Below are 17,422 nucleotides of genomic sequence, written 5' to 3'. Positions count from 1 at the left end.
TACAAACTGTAAATACGTGAATGTACTTCTTATTTAAATCCTGAACTAAAAAACTTGGCCAAGGATGATTGTTAGTGATGTGCTTGGCTATGAAAGTGCTATGTTTGCCATGTCTCTGTTTGGAAAAAAATAATCATGATTATTATTTTTATCAGACCCCTGGCCCCGCTAGGCATTTTAGTTTGTAAATGCATTGCATGCATAATATTTGAATAATAAAATAGAATAAACCAATGTGCAACAGGTCACATATTAATCCAATCTACACTGTCTCATTTTGATGCATTGATAAAATCCAAAGTATCTTGACCTAACATGCACATACAGTAGTCATGAGCCATTGACTACCCACATGCTGTCAATCTGGTACATCAATTTAACTATGTTTCAAAGTTCAACAATAAAAACAGGGCAACACCACTTCAGAAACAGAACATTTTGCTGATAACACTATATTAAAACAGAATTGTTGAGATAGTAGCAAATCAAGCTCATGTTACTCCATTTGTCAGATTCAGAAAAGCACTAATTTATGTTTACATTTATCGATCAAACTTCACACCAAAACACAGACCATGACTAATATTATTAATGTCTTTGCTTTCCAAAAAGGAAATTTCCTTCTCTCTGCAAAAGTCAAAAATTGACTTCTCTGGTCCTTCAATGTACACCTGCATCAGTGTTTGCAACCAGGTTACACAGAGATGACTTTGGAACATCGACTTGATTCAGTTCTGGCAGGAAAACCCAAATACTCAACCTCAACACTGGTATTGTCTGAGCAATCTCAGCAATTATTGAAAAGTCTGGAAAGTTTCTGCTATGATTTGTAATTAACTCCTAACAAAATTCACAGAACTGCAGATGCTGGTCTGGGTTCACAAAATCCTTGAACTGCACCAAGTCAACATAAAGACTTTTTCGCATCAAACAGATCTTTTTCATCACTTTATGGTCGATCATCGCTTGGAAGGCTCCAATGATGCTGACCTACATGTATCGATCTTTGTGTGGCAGGTAAATATGGTTGATTAAACACAATCTAAAAATGATATCAAAATATCAAGGGCATTGGCAGGAAACCATCTGTTCATGTTTTCAGTAATTTTATTAATGTAGTACTGTGCTGCATGATCAAGTTGGAATCCCTCATCTCAACATCTCTGAAACAAGCTGTGGCTTGTTCATTGTCTGGTCATTCAATATTATCTTTGAAGTTCGACGAGTGAGCAAACAAGTGGTGGTCATCTCACATTGCTGTCAAACTGTCAATCAGAGTATTGATCATCACACATGGTATGGACAAATCAAGATTTAGAGTTTGGAAAGTTTTACTGTCCCTTGTGATAACCAGAAATATGACTAACAGCAGACAAGTAACAGCAATGAATGAACATCCTTTCACATCATTGAGAATTCTGAGAGCTTTTGCATTGTTGGTGGCATCATTTTTGAACTATTTTGAGTGTTGCACATACAGCAGGCCAGTACTTGTCAATTAATATATTGGCAGAAGAAGTCACCTTTATCAGTATCATTTCTGTACTGTTGATGACATCTTGCATGACTGGTAATTGCTCATAACGCTGGGCTGACGTATCAAAATTATAACAGAACACCTGATTGACTATGTCCTGGTATTGTTTGACTGGCTTTTCCAATGCTGAGATTGTGAACAGATCAATGGAACAAGTTTTTGTGTGAGGCAGTGCGTATATGAATGGATGAGAAAGGGGATTTCTGCCTTCATTCTAACACCAATGACACTTCTCTTCAGCCACTATGTCCGTACAAAGTCCAATCAATTTATTCAACAGGATAATTCAGTGAAAGCTCTTTCACTGACTCAGTATGACCTTTGCTTGCATTGTGGAAAACAAGAGCTGATTGTTGACAATTATCTCGCATCTTGATCTAAATCTACTTTGTGCAAAGACACAGAGAAAGCTACATGTATCTGCCTGCCATGATCAACTGAGAATGATTTTCTGTAATTTGTAACATCCAACTTTCATTTTTCAAATTGGTAACATAATTTGCATATCAATCAATTGCTAATGATACGTAAGATGAGTGATAAACTTGGCAATATTTTTAGCCAGCTTCATCAGCAAAAGACTGTAACCTAGCCGTGCATGGACAATGTTTTTTTTTGTACTTAGAATGTTGGGCAGTGCAACAATTTACATACGTGTATGGTTGCCTACCTGTATGGCTGATTTGATGCATATTAAATTTATAACTGACAGGACTAACATCGTGGATGCAATGTTTGCGCGAAGTTCGCACGACAACTCACAGTTTTTGCATGCAATCATCAAAATCCTGTGTGAAAACTTAAGTAACTTGTGTTTATGGTAGCTTTGTTTCATTGTAGGGTTATTAACACACATGGATTAATTGTAGTATACCTAATCACATAATCACTTACACTTGGCCTGGGAAAAGCGTTTGACCTTAGTTTTATGACTATAAAATACAGATGAGAGAGGTAAAAGAGTGCATGTAGAAAGCCAGATATTACCGCATTGAACAATTATAAACAGTCTGTCTGTGATTCATTATAATTTAGAAATAGTTGTGAGAAATTGAGGTATAAATAAGTGGTACTATTTGATACAAACATTAAAAAAGCCAGCAAGAATGGTGTATATGTATGTATATAATAAACACACATAATTTAAAACTTACCCTAAGCATGTGTTCAAATAATCTTTTGCCATATCCTTTCCTCTGACATGATTCATGGACATAGAAGTCCAATATACAGAGAGGTTCCAGTTCAGTTTGATTGCCGTGTATGTCAATGACAAAAAGCCTTTTCCTTCCAATCTTCAGAATTCCAATAACACTACCTAAACCACTGAATAAAGGAAATTGAAGTTCAATGTATCCCTTACGTGTATTCATCTGTCTCTAATGCCATTCACATCACAGAACTGTGTATGTGATTGAAAACAAAGTGCTGTGACAGTCATAATTAGTTTGTGATGTTTCAAAGTATTTTCCTTTATTCATTAGTTCTTTACCTGCTAAGGCATGTAAATAAAACATGTAAAGGGTAGGGTTGGACAATGACACTTTCAAATAACACTCAATGTTTATTATCTGTAAGATAATTTTTAATTAGAGCTACCGTCCCAACTGTTTGAACAGAGTTATCAAAAATGCCTATCACAGACACTAGTAATTACTGTCAGCTGTGATAAATGGGATCAGATTCAATAATAATCTTTCTGACCCTGATGCAGGTTTGTGGACCTAGGTTGTATGGTGGAAGGGCCTGTGTGTGTGACGGCCTTTACACCAGATGGCCACGGTCTACAAAACCCATATCAGAACCATAAACGTTTAATCATACTTGGTGGAATGATAAATATGTGGGTGGAAATCGAGGTGTAAGAAGGACAACTGCATGATGTAAATTATCATATAAATGGAACCGTCAAAGAGGTTCAATCACTAGAAAAAAGTTCTATTAAAATAAATATTATGGCTTTTGGTGAATTTTGTCACCGCTTCAGGAAGAAATCATGATGTACTTTAAGTTAAACAAAGGTTAATGGCTTGGCCAATGTAGCGATGTATGATTCCACTCAATTTGACTGTACACTGTTGGTTCACTCACTTGTTTGCTTCAGCCTCTTTCATAATATACAGATGATGATCAGAAAGCTTAATTCTACTGCTTGATGTAATCGGTGCACGCAATCCTTGGGCCTGTAAGTTAAACACACATAAAAATGTGTTGGTTTATATGTACATGTATAGTATCTTGCCTTTCATGAACACAAGCACTGCCATTATTCTCCCCTCCATGCAAATACAAATAATTGCTTTCATTCAATTTCATAAATTAATACATGTACATAAAAATTAGCACTGACATGTATGTGAAATGTATAATTTTGTAAGTATTCAATTTCTTCTGAGAACAATATTCTAAATTAAAGCTGCAAGCAGCGTTGGCGGGGCCCAAGCGGTTGCCATGGTTGAAAGTACTTGCACTGATGATACTATGTGCACATTTTGAGCTTCCATGTGTCTTGTGTGTAGAGAAATTTTTAGACTAGTTGTTAACACATTTGAAAATACATTTAAAAGCTGACGCATCTCAATTCTTATTTAAAATGATTTTGACAAGTATGCTTGACAGAGAGAGGCGAACAACGTGACAATTGATGTATATCATCATAACTCATTCTGTAAATTTACCATGTGTCCTATGTGTTGATTAATACTTAAACTAGTTGTTATACATGAAAATTTCGTGTCAAAGATCGTTTTCCCGATTTCCCATTTACATCACTTTGAAAAGTGTGTGTGTCATAGACAAACGGTAAATAGCATTACAATAAATTTCAACTGATTATGTGGTCACTTGTAAGCCATACAGACTGATGTGATGACAAGAAAAATAAAGTGTTTTTTTTCTCATCCTCGCGCGTGTCAATTCAGATCTGCTGTGTCCACCTATTTTCTGCTAATGAGGAAATAAATGAAAAAAACTGCAAAAAATACATCACGATAGTGCATGTATAAAACAGCTATTTTCTGCTAATGAGGAAATAAATGAAAAAAACTGCAAAAAATACATCACGATAGTGCATGTATAAAACAGAACCGTAAACTAAATAATTGACTGAAAAAAAACTGCAAAAAATACATCACGATAGTGCATGTATAAAACAGAACCATAAACTAAATAATTGACACTAACATTCCATTCAGAACTGTACACGTATTTCACTGTTATATTACTCTGTGAAAAATTTGCAAATGTTGCACTTAAAGTCAAACCGCTGAACTGTTGCTGTACAAAAATAATAAAGCAACACTGCTGTTCATTTATCTCTGCGTGCATTCATATGTTGTTGCCATTTTTTCCCGCGTTGTTGATTGAAGAATAAATAAAGAAACCCGCGTCACCACATAATTTTTGAAATTTGTCTAGGATAACAAAGAAATGTTTTATTTTTCTTGGCATACTAGTTGTTTTGATGACCTGTATACTATGAATTTGAAAATGTTGGGTAGAACAAAAAGGTGTTCTTCAAAACCTGAAGATTCCAAATAATAAACTGCAAAAGTTACTGGCAATAACAAAGTATGGAGTTGTCACTCAGGAAATAAATGCTAAACATCGTGGTAAAAGTTGAAAATACTGTCTCTTTTATAAGATTACAATTTTTGCAATAAGAAGAGTGGGTAGCTGAACAAATCATAACAGCCTTGAGTACGAATCCTCCTTTTTAAGAGTCAAATAATACTAGTCCTGAGCACTGTTTCTGTTGAGTGAAATGCTCCCTTAGCTGTAACTTTAAAGGCTAGTTATACTTGTCAAAAGTTAGGCGTATGCGATGCAGCTATATTTAATAGTTACAAACCTGTAATCGCTATCAATGCAGTACTGTTCATATCGCGCTATAGACAACGGCACGAAACCTGCTTCAGCATACCAGTTTTTCAAACGAATTAGATATCCATTTTCATAGCAGTTCAAAAGTAAAATACTCTCAGACTTGAGAAATGTGTGCATTTTAGACTTTCGACACATTTGCTTTACGCTTTAATTTAGCGAGCTTTGGTAGCTCGATGAATTTAGCAAGCGATGCTTGGACAGCGCACAGCGTATCGATGACACTTGGGTCAGGGGTCATCACCAAAAACGTCAGAGCGTATTCACGGCGAGCTCGAATCATGCCAGGATCGCAGAAATCATGGATCATAAATCCAAATGTTCATGTCTATTACGTAAAGAGAACCCTAAAATATAAAACACATAATGATTTGATATGGAGAAAGATCTTTTTGTTTCACTGACAATCAAGTTAAATGCTCAAATATCGCGACAAGACTTGCGCATTGGCACGATATGAATGTGTAAGTACGTCGACTGTACTCGGCGGACGAGCGAGCGCCTTCTCTGTAAATCTGTTTACGATATCACGTCACAATACACTGAAATTTCTTGCGAATTCATCTTTAAGGAGGCCAATTCACACAAGTTCCTAACGTCAGTAAAGATTTTTTCTTGTTGGCAGCAATACACCACCAATGTTTTCACCGTTCAGGAGTGCCTTACTCGTATTGACAAAAAAGGCGTAAGCTTTTGACCATGCAAATTCCAGTCGACTTTTCTACTCTGATCATAATCTTTCTTTCCATTTCATAGCTCTACTTGCGCTTAGAACCTGTGTTAGGGGTGGTTTCTCCCCATATTGGTGGAGCTGCCTAAGTCAAAAAACGAGAGTTTACCATTTTTGCTTAGTTTCACCGTCACTACAATCCTTCAGTGTTGACGACGACACTGTACTGCACAGTGCACGGAGTAATCTGTAGGCACATTGTGCGAAGTTGTCCAACCCAAAACTTAGTAACATTTTAGTCGAATAGTCATGGTAAACATATGGGGTACTTTTGGTTTCTGAGCTATTTCGTTACAATGTTATTCATTACTGTATGTGTTACAAATACGATCTTCTGACGGGGATGAACAGAGATAAAGCATTACGTCTCAAGTTGAATGCAGGATAGTCTCGCATGCCAGACCTCGAAACCTGCGTGCGGCGCGAGCGGCGAAGCCGCGAGCAGCGAGTAACCGCAGGTTACGAGGACTGGCTAGAACCGACGTGCTATATATACTGTCCAATAGAATGCTTCGAAAATCGGCTGGATGAAAGAGTACATCTATTGTTTATTCATGAATGTAGGTGGAGCGTCTAAAAATAGCCTTTTGAATTTGACTGAATGATTGTGTCATTCATCCAGAAATGTTTCATTCGAAGTAAACTGCCTTACGTTGACCTCAGACAGTAGTACGGCTTTATGAAATCACGGTTACGCTATCCCCAGTAACCATGATGAAAAAAATCTGCAAAAATGATCTATGCCGTTGAAGAAAGTGGTGATGGACAGCCTGAAACCGAAGCAGGAGGTAGCCATGACAGATTATCTGGAAGGAGACGATGTTTCCGTGAATTTGCCGACAAGATATGGCCAATCTCTAATTTTAAGATTGCTCCAGCCTTGCTTCAATGCTTGCGATTGCATTTTGTTGATCGACATCCTCTATGGAGTTTGCTTTTTCATTTTGCTCCGTTCAAACGAAGCTCGGACTTTGGGCCCCATTCAACTGCCGATGAGCTGGTGGTAAATGGCCTCACAAATTCTCGCCGTAGATTTTTGCTTGAGTGTTTTTTTCGGCGCAGATACGTGAAACGTGGTGGACAAGTACAGTGAAAATGCGTTATGGCCGTCTGTACGCGGTGGTCCACAAGTTATACTTATTAGCATAGGAAAGACAGCCCACTTTTGACGTCATCACATTCCTGAGCAGTTGGTTCTTGCCAGACCTCGTAACCTGCGGTTACTCGCTGCTCGCGGCTTCGCCGCTCGCGTCGCATGCAGGTTCGAGGTCTGGCATGCGAGACTAAATGCAGGACAGCGCGTGGACAGACTAAGTGATGACATCATAGTGCAATTTTCGATTCGCAGGTTTGGCTAATTTTTGCCTAAATCTTCTCGGCAAACGCTACTTTTTTCTCGCATTTGCGATTTTGCGAGCAGGCAGCGGAAACACTGCCTGCGTCATTGCGAACAAAGGAAGGCCACAACGCACCTTATTTTCAAGCAGGCGATTTATGTTTGTTTTTCAGATTTCGTCCATTGAAAATCCTACCCGCACGCGAAAAGCAAACAAGAATTTATTGTATGGCGCCTAATGTAGAGTGTGTGGATAAAATACACAAGGAAAGTGCTAAATGAGTCATGGAGTTGATCGTTTGACAGAATCTAGTATCGCTTAGTTTCGAAGTTAGAGTCAGTCCTTGGAAGTCGGATTTGTGAAAACCTGTAAGGTGGTGAAATCTACGATATATATATCGGATATTTACCAGCGATTTGACAGAATCTAGTATTGTCTAGTATCGAAGCTAGAGTCAGTCCTCGGAAGTCGGGTTTGACAAGAACTGTGAGGTGGTGAAATGTCCGATATATATCGGATATTTACCCGCGATTTGATAAAATCTACTATCGTCTAGTATCGAAGCTAGAGTCAGTCCTTTGAAGTCGGATTTGGCAAAACCTGTAATTTGGTGAAATCTCCGATATATACCGGATATTTACCCGCGATTTGACAGAATCTATATCGTCTAGTATCGAAACTAGAGTCAGTCCTTGTAAGTCGGGTTTGACCAAAACTGTAAGGTGGAGAAATCTCCGATATCGGATATTTACCGGCGATTAGACAGAATCTAGTTTCGTCCAGTATCGAAGTTAGAGTCAGTCCTTGGAAGTCGGGCTTGACCAGAACTGTAGGCAAGGTGGTGTAATCTCCAATATATATATCGGTTATTTACCAGCGATTTGACAGAATCTAGTATCGTCTTGTATCGATACTAGAGTTCCCAAATTGCCGATAAACATCGAGTAAATATCGGCAATTTCACAGATCTGGCGTACCGAAGCACAGGGCCGGTCATTCTACTATCGTCTAGTATCGATATTAGAGTCCCCAAATCGCTGATAAATATCAGGTAAACTTCGGCGATTTCACAGACCGGGCGTGCAATGGCACAAAGCAACATTGAAATACGATCAAGCTGCAGAACTTTATTAAACAAGGTGTTGTTTTAATCGATGTGTATCAGCGATTTTTCACTGATTCTCAGTTAACAGGGACAAATTGGTTTGAGCGGTGTCGTATGGCTATAAAAATTAACAGTGCGTAGGAAAGTCTTATCGGATGTTAAAACTTTAAACAAAATAGCTATTTTACACTAGAAACATCTACATGTACCATTTAAATGCATTATTTAAATAATTTTACCCTTTTTTGAATTTGTTTTTCTCATCAAATCCACAGTAAAAAATATGTCGCATTCAGTAAACTCTTTACGTTCACTCTTTTCTCCGAAAATTTGCAGGGGTATCAAAATATTTCGTTCCTTTTTTCTTTGTAGTAATATGTCACGCATTTAGTAAAGCAAATTTTATGCTGAAGAATTACTGCCTTCACCGTTTCCTTCATGAACTTTCGTTGTCGTATAATCTAGGTAATTTACGTGATCATTCATTAAGCAATTTTTGTCCATAGTTGATGTACGCAATTAATTCGGATATATTTCCTTATTCTGTTATAAAAAGAAATGGTACATGGACATGATTTGTTCTAGTTCTGTTTCAGTAGTAAGTAAACAATGTTTTCCTTACAACATGAAGTTGCTCATTTGCCATATTCGCCCATTCTACCCGTATAGATAATCATGTAATAAACGTTACCGTAAATTTTCTGATTGCTCAAGTAGATAAGTTTTAGCAATTCACATAATTTATTTTTGAACAAGGTCATCTTTCATGTGAAACAGATATTTGTTTTCAATAGGCTGAATTTATGCAGAAATTGTGTGAAAAGGTTTTAAAATGTAATGAACGTTACGTAAACTACGTTACTAGTAAAAAACGTTACCAGCGTATTACCCTAAAGGAGGCCACCGCACACTGACTTGGTGTTTACGCCAATACTATTCACAACGAGGCCGACACGCTGTCCGGTAGCTGACAACAGCAGACTACTCAAATCGCCATTCAGACAGACCAAAATGTGAGGAAATGATTCTAAAAGACAGACCCTGTGAATATTTTGCTCATGTACGGTGTAGCCTCATCTTGACGCGTCCAGGATACAGTAACAATACGTGTCATGATATGATTTGTTATCTTTCTGTCTTGCTGTTCGGGTACGTTACAACTTGAGAATCAACTTCATTTGGCAACACTGTAAATAAATCTGGATCATATGACTGACCATGTTTGCAGGTTGGCATTGTAACGTAAATTACTTAAATTTTAAAAAGCAAACTGAATAGGGCTAAATCTGATTTTCAGTAAAACGTTTGGTATTTTGACATAATATACAAATTAACGAAGCAAACTAATAATCAGCAAAGGCAGAGAAATATATATAATCATATAACTATTGAAAACAACAAATTTCAAAGTAGCGGTAACGTAAGTTACATATGCGAAGAAGCACTCGTTATAAAATCACATTTGATATTTTAAAGCTTGTAAAAGTACTAAATAGTAAACAACAAAGTTGTGACTTCCTCAAAATGCCATATTCAAACATACTGTAATTTTCTAATAGATAATATTTAGTTGCAATAACCGTAACGTAGATTACAATTAATGTGACAACAATGTGTTCTTGTTTTTTTTTTTCAACATCGTCATGGGCAATATGTCTACTATTTGCAGAATGGGGAAAGCTAGAGTAGAAATTCATAGAGCTTAAAGCGGATGAAAAGTGACTTAAACTGGGAAGAGTTTTTAAGAGGAAGGATAGGGAGCGTGTCAAGATGTACGTGTACTACAACCCAGTAAAATAGTTAAAGTAAGAGGGCAGCACAGCAAAGACAAAAGAAAATTCCAAAGTCAATGCAGTTGTTGTCGGAGAAGACAAAAAGTCAAAAAGGCACTCAGTAATTGTTCAGTCACAGAATACGACACGGGAAAAATGCCCAGGTCAAGGCTCTCGTTGAAAGATGTATTGTGCTGTATTGAGCAAAAGTAAAAATATAAATGTGGCAGAATTCTGCATGTAAGCTCATTAACTGATGATATAGCACAAGAAGAAGTTTTGGAAAAGGATAAGACAGTTCGCTAAAATACCATATAAGTTTCCTTAAGTCTGATTGATCAATATGTTAAACAAGGATGACTTCTTAATGTAATGAAGCTGCTACAATACTGAAATTGTTAAGAGAATGATATTTCTGAATTCTCAGACAATTTACCGCATGTTGCGTTTCGAAATGTGTTCGGTAGCATTTGTCTTTCTTGTAAGTATGATGGATTATAGTCCTTTACTCTATATCTATATAAAAATGACGATTAAAATTTGCATTTCTACATTTATTTCCCCAAGCGAAGTCGGTGACTTTTCAACTTTACATTTCTATGAGGTAATTGGAAGTAATATGTAATTTACGTTATTATCATTCAAGATCGACTTTATCGTAAATATCAGTGTATTAGATAGCTGAAAACTACTGCAGAGGACTACAAAGATGTTAGTTCATCCAATATTTATGATTTTTTGATGTCATTTGAAACGCCAAGTGTTTTACAGAAATGTTGGAATTTCGATGGATGAAACGTTCCATTTGATTGATAAGACATTCCATAATCCCTCCTAAGAGAGATTAGATAACATACAATTTTGAATCAAAGTGACTTAGTTGTTAACAGAAAGATTGTTATTGATAAAGTCAATTTGTTCCTTTGATATTAATTATGACAAAACAAAATGTTTAAAAGATGACAAGAGCCATGTAACTTGTAATAGTTTCTTTAATTTACGTTACCACCGACAATATTGACGTAATCTACGTTACAACTTTTCAGGACCATATAATGTTTTTATTGACAACGTAGCGCAGTTGTTAATCTCAGTGTTCCTATTTCGCACTCAACACAAGTAAACAAACAAACAATTTAAAGCGAAACTATAGTCACTTTTATATATCATAAAAGATAATATCAGAGTTCATGAAAATTTTGTTAAGATTGATGGTATCACGAACTTGGCAGTATTTTTTGTCTATCAACATTGTGTTGTAAGCGTTAATTACCTATTTCATGAAGGCTATGGGTAACTTGCTCTTAAATGAAAACATTACTTTCCGAAATATCTGTGGCTACTTTAATGGGTATAACTATTTCAAAAACATTCCTTGGTAACGTAAATTACTCGGTTAATTGGCATACTTATAATTAAATAGCACGAAAAATAGAAACTTAGTTGATTTATGTGTTGAAAATTTGCACATTAGCGCAAAGTCATGTCCCTAATACTCGAGATATAAAACTATACTGATTAGCCGACATCAAATACAAAACCATTTTAGCCTCCACTTTGTCCACTTTAACTGAGAATCAGTGTTTTACGACATTAACACACTGGGCTTGATGTTGTCTTGTTTGCATCTTTAATAAACTACATGCTCTCAGTTACGCAACACACCAGGGCCACTCCATGCATGTCAGATAGAGAAACATAAACAAATCACCACACCTTGCAATGTCATGTATCTTTCTTTTTTATCAGTTATGAACAAGTGAGCGTGCATTCAGACACCTATACATAACATTACCCGAATAGCTTCATTTATGATCCTTGACACTCACATATCAGCTGTCCGTAGACCCCAGTAATTGTGCCCTGGTTGGACCTTGTCCCGCTCTTATTCGGTCAATCACACCAGTCGGCCACCCCTTAAAGTTAGTGGCACACTGCTCTAAGTACTTCCGTGGCAGTATACTTGACAAAGTCACCTGGCGTACAAAAGCTGGTCGCCAAAGTTGCCTTACACAAGGTGCCAAGATTAGGGTTCGTGTGACTGCTAGCTGAATTTGACAGCGGGCATTGCAGTCTGTTGTGCCGTCTTTGACTTTCAAGTGTACAATATTATATATCATACATCACTAATCGATCTTCTGACTGACGAGGTATTAGACTGCAGCCTTATGAACATTGAGGCGACTTAACCGATCCAAATGCTGTTCGCAAACTTGAAAGTGCTCGCACTAAGAAAGATATGAGTAAAATTTCAGTTGAATCTGTGTGTTTGTTGTGAGTTTGAGAAGATTTTTAATGATTAAACTGCGATTTTCGCTATATCCAATACTGCGAACAAACCTACTGACTGACCCAAACGCCTTTTGGAAATTAAAAAGAACTACCACTAGGGATTATGAGTGTAAAATTTCAGTTCAATCTGTGTATTTGTTCTGGAAGAGAAGATTTTTAAAGATTAAATTGCGATTTCACAAAATCCAATATGTGGCCAAACCACGTGACCGATCGAATTTTTTTTTGCAAACGTGAAAGAGATCACTGTAAGAATGACATGAGTAAAATTACAGATTAATCAGTGTTTTGGTTCTGGAGAAGAAGATTTTTAAAGATTAAATTACGATTTTTCGCAAAATCCAATATGGCTGCTAAACCACGTGACCGATCCAAACGCCTTTCGCAAACTTAAAAGAAATCACACTAAAGATTATATATATAAAATTTAAGTTCAATCAGTCGACCGGTTCAGGAGAAGAAGATTTTTAAAGATTAAATTGTGATTTCACATAATCCAATATGGCGGCCAAACCATGTGACCGATCGAAATGGTTTTTGCAAACTTGAAAGAGATGACACTAAGGATGACATGAGTAAAATTTCAGCTTAATCGGTGTTTTGGTTCTGCAAAAGAAGATTTTTAAAGATTAAATGAGTATTTTTGAAAATCCAATATGGCGGCCAAGGTCACGTGACCGCACGCGATTTTATTTGCAAATTCTTAAGACCTTAAGTCAGGCTTGCTACACAAAAAATTTCAAATCGACTAGACCCCTTGGTCTTCTGGAGAAGCCGTTTTTAGGTTTTTGGAAAATCCAATATGGCCGCCAGGTCACGTGACCAATCAAAATTTCAAGGGTCAGGTGCACGAGTACTAATTGACACCTATTTGCCCTGCAAATTTGAGAAGTTTTGGTTTAGCCGTTTAAGAGATCTAGGTCGACAAAGAATCGGCAGAAGAAGAAGAAGAAAAAGAGGAAGAAGAGGAAGTAGTAGAACTTGAGCAATAACAATAGGGTCCCAGCCGGTCGGCTTGGGCCCCTAATAAAGGTTGAAATGGTATTGATATTGATGTTGTCACTGAAGCATGAGGTACATCTTGATTGACAATTTCAGTTCTGAACAACAGGTTCATTGTGAAACAGAAAATGGTAGACATGATATTGACCTTACCGGGGGCGGTACTTGACTTACCTTAGCTGATGCCCTTCCCATGTTGTCAATGACTGTGTGCATATTTTCAGTTGTGTTGGAGCTGTAAGGAAGGAACAGCAGAACTCTTCAGACTTGTAAACATATCTCAATTTTCGTCCAAAAAACATTCAACAATTGGTAATCTTGTGTGGTAGAAATAAAACATGTAATTTTATTGATTTAACGTTTGTTGTGGTTTGGCATACAATGAGCTCACATGCAGAATGACCATACAAGTATGACAGATTTGTCAAATTGTGCTGAGTATTTACTTAAACACGTATTATAATATACCAGAATAACAAGCATGTTGGCGCAGCATGCGACTTTTGCAAAAGATGTTTTCACTCAAAGCATAAATTTTCACACCTGATACATGTTTCTTGTGACAAATTCCACAGGATTGAAAATCAAATACTATATTTTGTAGATACAAAGACAAAGTTGCAAAATGAGTTGATTGATTGTGCCAGTAGATCTTGCTTCTACATGTATGTATGCAGACCTCCATGAAGATAACTAAGATCGTTTCACTTAAAGGGAGGCAGTCTTCTGAACTGGGCTTGTGCAACTTTCTTGTTTACAAACAGTGTATTTCATGCATGAGATGCATTTGACTCAACATAGCAACATGTAAATTTTATGATATACATTATCATAGAAATGTTTTAAGTTTCATCAAACACCAACATACCAGTACCTGAAATACAATGTTTACATTAATTGTATAGAACCTTTCAGCATAGGTCTGACAATGAGTGGTGGGACGATGGCCAAATTTATTATATGCATGCTGCTGTCTTTGGTATAAACTGATTAAAACCCTGGCATGTATCATGGCATTGGATGAATATGTCTTGGTTTTCAGAGGAAAAGAAAACTTTTTTCAATATGTAATGTGTGCTAAAATTCTTTTCACTGACTGATAAAAAAATATGGCTACTTGTCCCCTACAGTGACAGTCAAGACAAACTGTAGGCTGCATTCACAAATACCTCTGGAAGGGAGGTGCGGGAGTATAAGAAAGTTCTCTGATTTTTTCAAATGCCTCCCCTAACAATATCAAAACCCATTCAAATGCACCTCTTTCGACGTGCTGTAATTTTGAAACTCCTCAAAATAAAACTCTCCTGATTTTTGAATGGACAGATTTTTCGGAATGTTTGTATGTGTGGCTGTGAGTGTGCCTGTGAGGCTGTTTTTCTCTTCACAGGTAGAAGAGCACTGTTTTGACATATTTTCTCCTACTGGAAAACTTCATCTTGCCAAACAGAAAAACGGCGATTACATTAAAAAGGTTTAGAAATAGGATGAGTTCCCTCACCTGTCAGGAAAACTGGACATAACATAATTGTATAAAAGGGGCATTAGCTGTACCTTTTAGCCAATTTTTAGTACCTTTTAATTCTGTGTATAAACTGCACTTTCTTGTCCTACATCTCACACATTGCTAAAATAACAAATATGCAATTTGGCAAACTACACTGTTTACCAAACCACACTGTATACCGGTGTGTGTAAAGACTGTAATCATTGTTTATATTGATGACAAATGAATTATAGTGTCTGTGTGTGTAGTGTGCGTGAGAACACAGGGATAGATGCTGGTGCTAGCTTGATGACTAAACTAGAACTAGTTACTTTATTGTATAACTAAAAGAGTAAAGACTGTAACACATCATGATGATCATGTTCCAGGGAGTAGAAGGAGAAACTGCAGTAGATACATCATAGTACATGTACACAAAACAAAGCACCAATAAATAGTCAAAAGTTACAGCTATAAATGGACAACCCAACACACATTTCATATCAATCACAGACAGTTTTATTTCGAGTCCCCCCTCCCCTTTAAGTCCTGAAATTCCTTCAAGTGCCCCCAACATTCCCTTGATGTTTTCAACCCCCCACCTCTGTCAATGTCGCTCCCTTCCCAAGGTGTTAGCAAATGCAGCGTTTAAAGCTGTGATTAAAGACTTCTTATCTATGATGTGAGTTGCTGCAGCTTTGAGCCCCACAACTCCCTTTGAAATTTTTTTTTGTGTTAGAGGGCCCATCTCCCCAACAAAAAAAATTCAAAGGGAGTTGCGGGGCTACGAAACTGCAGCAATGATGTGACAAGAAATAAAATGAATAACGGATGAAAATACTTAAAGGGACAAAGTGAACCATTTTTCATGAATTTGTTTGAAGTGACATACTACTTATATTGTTTGACAAGTTGAAAGATACTGAATAAATGGGTGACCATGCATATATTCGACCCCGGTTTTAGACACGGTACATAAAACCATCGCGAAAATGAATTAATGGTCATGGCCATTAATTCATTTTCGCGATGGTTTCATTTGATTTGTCTAAAACCGAGGTCGAATATATGCATGGTCACCCATTTGAGTATCTTTCAACATGTCAAACAATCTAAGTAGTACTTATCTTGCATCAAACAAAATTCATGAAAAAATTGCCGACTTTGTCCCTTTAATATTATCATAGTATAGTTAATTTGTAACTTTCCAAGCGGAATGTGGCCTTTCCGATACATAATATAAACCATGGATGTTTTAATACATCCATTGAGGTAGTAGGAGCTACCTCCATGATACATCCATTTACATGATGCATAAACACAGTCTCTCAATCTCTGCAGGGACTGATATAAATTCGTCATCGTCATATTATTACATTAATCCAATATTCGCGAATACATTGTACAAAGAAAGTTGATGGGGAGACAATGGATATTTTGCTATTTAATATTGGTATTTTAAAATAAACTGGGATGCACAATCGACCACTGGGTTACGCAACACAGCGAAGAATGGAAAAGCAGCGCACAGTAACTTTTGTTGCCAAGCAAGTGGTGCCAGTGTTGATAAAATGTACACACAGTTTTGCTTACCTCGTTCGCCGATACGGAATAAGTCGATTGTCCAGCAGAGTAATGTTACCTTCACCAAATATATGATTTACGTTGAATGGAAATTCCATAATTTCTCGTGTATGTTGAGGTCAAAGATAAATGAATGAAAATGCAAAGCTTGTCAACATCAGTCACCTGTCTGATATCAAGTGAACTCGACTAGCGGTCGCCATCTTGCTTGTCGAAAAAAATTTGTATCTAATTGAGCATGCGCAACAGTGGCTAAAATGAAACCAGAAAAAGAATCATATTGAAATATATCTTAGATTAGTCGATTCAACTGCGCACAGTCCCTTTGTGTGTGGAGGGACTGTGAACTGCGTAAGGATGACAACCCAACACGTCTATGATCATAAAAGTGGTTTCAGTTAGGTGACACAACTTTGTGTGCGAGACCGTTTTAGCTGAGAAAACATATTTTAACTTTCAATCGTAATTGTTACTAAAACACTGAGCCACACGGATCAAGTGGCATCAACTATTCCTATTTGGGTAACTGAAAAATAATTAAAATTTTGGCTTCTTTACATGTCACTTGGTACTCTTGAAAAAAGTAGACTATTCCATCACCCTAAAAAACTCGGAATATTTGTTTACTCTTTATCACTTTTTATTACAGTTTCTTTCAATTATTAGTCGAATTTAATTCACGATTCCATAAACCGTCG

At 36.9% G+C, this 17,422-nt stretch overlaps 1 protein-coding gene across 1 annotated transcript in view; it reads right to left on the bottom strand.

Annotated features, from left to right (window-relative positions):
- The window catches only part of LOC139114805 (alpha-tubulin N-acetyltransferase-like), a 30,830-nt gene extending 13,880 nt beyond the window's left edge, over positions 1–16,950 (bottom strand). The window contains exons 1-4 of the mRNA XM_070676738.1: positions 16,734–16,950; positions 13,832–13,892; positions 3,629–3,720; positions 2,692–2,863 (exon numbers count right to left, since the gene is read on the bottom strand). Coding sequence (XP_070532839.1) covers positions 2,692–2,863; positions 3,629–3,720; positions 13,832–13,892; positions 16,734–16,822 — 414 coding nt within the window. The 5' untranslated portion in view covers positions 16,823–16,950. The remainder of the gene's footprint in view (positions 1–2,691; positions 2,864–3,628; positions 3,721–13,831; positions 13,893–16,733) is intronic.
- Between the last annotated feature and the right edge of the window lie 472 nt (positions 16,951–17,422).

The sequence above is a fragment of the Ptychodera flava genome, chromosome 16 (genome assembly GCF_041260155.1).
Source record: "Ptychodera flava strain L36383 chromosome 16, AS_Pfla_20210202, whole genome shotgun sequence".
In the NCBI taxonomy this organism is placed as follows: domain Eukaryota; kingdom Metazoa; phylum Hemichordata; class Enteropneusta; family Ptychoderidae; genus Ptychodera; species Ptychodera flava.
Note: the sequence above shows the minus strand (reverse complement) of the source record. Positions and strands in the feature narration are given on the sequence as shown.